Genomic DNA, 4,726 nt, shown 5'->3' with positions numbered 1-4,726 from the left:
CTTCCCCACTGTGGTCATAATTTTTGCGCTTAGAGACTTTGCTGTGACTTTAGCTGCAGACCTTTTACTGTTTGCTGAAAACAGGAATGAAGACAGGAAGTAACCGGGAATCAAATCAGGAAGTAAACAAAAACAAAAACAGGAAGTAAACGGAACGTAAACCAGAAGTAAAGAGAAATGAAAACAGGACGTTAACAGAAATGAAAAATGGATGTAAACAGGAATGAAAACCGTAAGCAAACATGAAGGAAAACATAATGTACACAGGAACAAAAACAGGAAGTAAACAATGAAAACAGGAAGTAAACAACAATGAAAACAGGAAGTAAACAAGGAGCAAGCACAAATGAAAACAGGATGTTAACAGGAATGAAAAATGGATGTAAAAGGGAACGAAAATAGGAAGTAAACATGAATGAAAACATACTCTAAACAGGAACGAAAACAAGAAGTAAACAGGAAGCAAGCAATAATCATAACAAGAAGTGGATAGGATTAAACACAGGAAATAAATGGAAAGTAAACCAGAAGTAAGCAAGGAGTAAACAGAAACGAAAACAGGACGTGAACAGGAATGAAAAATGAATGTAAACAGGAATGAAAATCAATAGGGAACGAAAACTGGAAGTAAATAGGTAGTAAACAGGACATTAACAGGGATGAAAACAGGAAGTAACTAGGATTAAAAACAGAAAGTAAATAGAAAGTAAACTACAATCAAAAAAGAAGTAAACATGAATGAAAACATAATGCAAACAGGAATGAAAACAAGAAGTAAGCAGGATGTAAACAGGAATGGAAACTGGAAGCAAACAGAATAAAAACATAATGTAAACAGGAATGAAAACAAGAAGTAAACAGGAATGGAAACTGGAAGTAACCATAAATGAAACATAATCCAAACAGGAATGAAAACAAGAAGTAAACAGGATGTAAACAGGACATAAACAGGAATGAAAACTGGAAGTAAATAGGATTCAAACAAGACAAACAGGAATGAAAACAAGACGTACCTACAAATCAAAACAGGAAGCAAACAGGATTAAAAACAGGAAGTACAGGGAAAGTAAACCGGAAGTAAGCAGAAAGTAAACAGAAACAAAACCAGGATGTGAACAGGAATGAAAAATGGATCCAAACAGGAATGAAACTTGAAGTAAACATGAATGAAAATATAATGTAAACAGGGATGATAACCGGAAGTAAAAAGGACATAAACAGGGATGAAAACAGGAAGTAACTAGGAATCAAAACAGGAAGTAAATAGGATTAAAACCAGAAAGTAAATAGAAAGTAAACCACAATCAAACAAGAAGTAAACATGAATGAAAACATAATGCAAACAGGAATGAAAACAAGAAGTAAGCAGGATGTAAACAGGAATGGAAACTGGAAGCAAACAGAATAAAAACATAATGTAAACAGGAATGAAAACAAGAAGTAAACAGGAATGGAAACTGGAAGTAACCATAAATGAAACATAATGCAAACAGGAATGAAAACAAGAAGTAAACAGGATGTAAACAGGACATGAACAGGAATGAAAACTGGAAGTAAATAGGATTCAAACAGGACAAACAGGAATGAAAACAAGAAGTAACTACAAATCAAAACAGGAAGCAAACAGGATTAAAAACAGGACGTACAGGGAAAGTAAACCGGAAGTAAGCAGAAAGTAAACAGAAACAAAAACAGGATGTGAACAGGAATGAAAAATGGATCTAAACAGGAATGAAACTTGAAGTAAACATGAATGAAAATATAATGTAAACAGGGATAATAACCGGAAGTAAAAAGGACATAAACAGGGATGAAAACAGGAAGTAACTAGGAATCAAAACACAAAGTAAATAGGATTAAAAACTAAATGTAAATGGAAAGTAAACCGTAAACAAGCAAGAAGTAAACAAGAATGAAAACCGGATGTAAATAGGAATGAAAACAATAAGTAAACATGAAGTAAACAGGAATGGAAACAGGAAGAAAACATGAATGAAAACATAATGCAAACAGAATTGAAAACAAGAAGTTAACAGGATGTAAACTGGACATAAACAGGAATGAAAACTGGAAGTAAATAGGATTCAAACAGGACAAACAGGAATGAAAACGAAGTAACTACGAATCAAAACATGGAGGTAAACAGGATTAAAACAGGAAGTAAACAGGATTAAACACCGGGAGTACATGGAAAGTAAAGCGGAAGTAACCAGAAAGTAAACAAACAAAAACAGGACGTGAACAGGAATGAAAATGGATGTAAACAGGAATGAAAGCTGGAAGTAAACATGAATGAAAACATGATGCAAACAGGGATGAAAACAAGAAGCAAACAGGATGTAAACAGGAATGAAAACTGGAAGTAAATAGGATTCAAACAGGACAAACAGGAATGAAAACAAGAAGTAACTAGAAATCAAAACAGGATTAAAAACAGGAAGTACATGGAAAGTAAAGCGGAAGTAACCAGAATGTAAACAAACGAAAACAGGACGTGAACAGAAAGGAAAAATGGATATAAACAGGAATGAAAGTGGAAGTAAACATGAATGAAAATATAATGTAAACAGGGATGAAAACAGGAAGTAGCTAGGAATCAAAACACAAAGTAAATAGGATTAAAAACAAAAAGTAAATGGAAAGTAAACCGTAAACAAGCAAGAAGTAAACAAGAATGAAAACCGGATGTAAACAGGAATGAAAACAATAAGTAAACATGAAGTAAACAGGAATGGAAACAGGAAGTAAACATGAATGAAAACATAATGCAAACAGAATTGAAAACAAGAAGTTAACAGGATGTAAACTGGACATAAACAGGAATGAAAACTGGAAGTAAATAGGATTCAAACAGGACAAACAGGTATGAAAACGAATTAACTACGAATCAAAACATGGAGGTAAACATGAAGTAAACAGATTAAACACAGGAAGTGCGTGGAAAGTAAAGTGGAAGTAACCAGAAAGTAAACAAACGAAAACAGGAATGAAAATGGATGTAAACAGGAATGAAAGCTGGAAGTAAACATGATGCAAATGGGAATGAAAACAAGAAGCAAACAGGATGTAAATAGGATTCAAACAGGACAAACAGGAATGAAAACAAGAAGTAACTAGAAATCAAAACAGGAAGTAAACAGGATTACAAATGGGAAGTAAATGGAAAGTAAAGCGGAAGTAAGCAGAAAGTAAACAGAAACAAAAACAGGACATGAACAGGAATGAAAAATGGATGTAAACAGGAATGAAAACAGTAAGTTCACAAGTGTGAACACAGGATGTAAAGAAGAACCAAGACAGGAGGTAAACAATAATCGAAACAAGAAATAAACAATAAGTAAAACAGAAAGTAAACAGGAATGAAAAGAGGAAGTAAACAACATTGAAAAGACTCCAGACTTTTCCTGTTTGTTTGAGATTGTCATTGCTGCCCCAAGTGGTGGAAAAGTGCACTACAACCGAGTACAGCCCACAGCTGAGAACAGATACTTTTTGGCGGCCCCGACCCTATGGTTAAGAAACCCAGTTCTAGAAGAACACGCTGATACGGAGGCGTCTCACCAGTGCATGGCGGAGGAGCGAGGTGGGTGTGGCTCGATGAGGAGCTGCGAGGGGATCTGCCCGCACGTCTGAATCTGCGCCTCCATCGCCTGCCGCCGCAAAACACAGGCGTCAGCGTCGGCGTGGGAGCCGTTGCCGGGGCGACCCACCTCTCTCTGCGGCGCCTCCAGGGCGTCCAGGTGACGGCGCCCTCGTAGGACAGGAAGTTGAAGACGTTGAGCGCCCGCACGGCCTCGGGCCCTCGCTGCTTGTAGCCGAAGATCAGGTCGATCCACTGGTGGAGCTGACACGACACGAACTCGCTCTCCAGCGCCTGGACGGGATGGGCGGGGTCAGTGTGTAGCCACGCCCCCCCACAGCACAATGGCCAACAGCCGCCGCCTCACCATGCGGTTGATGCGCACAAAGTCCTCGGGTTTCTTGGCCCACACGGGGAGCTCCACGTCGCAGACAGGAAGGCCGTCGTCGCGCACAGCCCAGCTCGTACTCGTTGCTGTTGACGAACATCTCGGGCAGGTAGTAGAACTCCGGGGTGAGCTCCTGCAAGACACCGGGCACCGTCTCACTCCGCCAGAGCATAAGAAGACCTCACCTGGCTAACATTTTGAGCTCGTGGTCAGGCTAACAAAAGCTCCTGTTTTTTTTTTTTCTTTACCGATGGTATTAGAGATTTTAGAAGAGTGTTTTTCAACCTTTTTGGAAAAAATTTGGAAATTGTAAAACGCGGAACTCAGTTGACAGTAAAAAGTTGTTGTCACAATTGTTGGATATGACTTTAAAGCCTACTGAAATGAGATTTTCTTATTCAAACGGGGATAGCAGGTCCATTCTATGTGTCATACTTGTCCATTTCGCGATATTGCCATATTTTTGCTGAAAGGATTTAGTAGAGAACGTCGCAACTTTTGGTCGCTAATAAAAAAGCCTCGCCTGTACCGGAAGTAGCAGACGATGTGCGCGTGACGTCACGGGTTGTGGAGCTCCTCACATCTGAACATTGTTTACAATCATGGCTACCAGCAGCGAGAGCGATTCGGACCGAGAAAGCGACGATTCCCCCATTAATTTGAGCGAGGATGAAAGATTTCTGGATGAGGAAATTTAGAGTGAAGTGAAGTGAAGTGAATTATATTTATATAGCGCTTTTCTCTAGTGACTCAAAGCG

The 4,726-nt window shown here is 38.8% G+C and overlaps 1 protein-coding gene across 1 annotated transcript in view; it reads right to left on the bottom strand.

Moving 5' to 3' along the window:
• Positions 1 to 3,452: 3,452 nt before the first annotated feature.
• Positions 3,453 to 4,726, bottom strand: part of LOC133552146 (neurobeachin-like) — a 208,396-nt gene continuing 207,122 nt past the window's right edge. Inside the window, exons 51-54 of the mRNA XM_061899502.1 lie at positions 3,948 to 4,101; positions 3,711 to 3,874; positions 3,562 to 3,650; positions 3,453 to 3,507 (exon numbers count right to left, since the gene is read on the bottom strand). Of these exons, the coding sequence (XP_061755486.1) occupies positions 3,453 to 3,507; positions 3,562 to 3,650; positions 3,711 to 3,874; positions 3,948 to 4,101 (462 nt within the window). The remainder of the gene's footprint in view (positions 3,508 to 3,561; positions 3,651 to 3,710; positions 3,875 to 3,947; positions 4,102 to 4,726) is intronic.

This window comes from Nerophis ophidion, linkage group LG04 (genome assembly GCF_033978795.1).
Source record: "Nerophis ophidion isolate RoL-2023_Sa linkage group LG04, RoL_Noph_v1.0, whole genome shotgun sequence".
Classification (NCBI taxonomy): Eukaryota; Metazoa; Chordata; class Actinopteri; order Syngnathiformes; family Syngnathidae; genus Nerophis; species Nerophis ophidion.
This window is presented reverse-complemented; position numbering and strand designations above follow the sequence as displayed.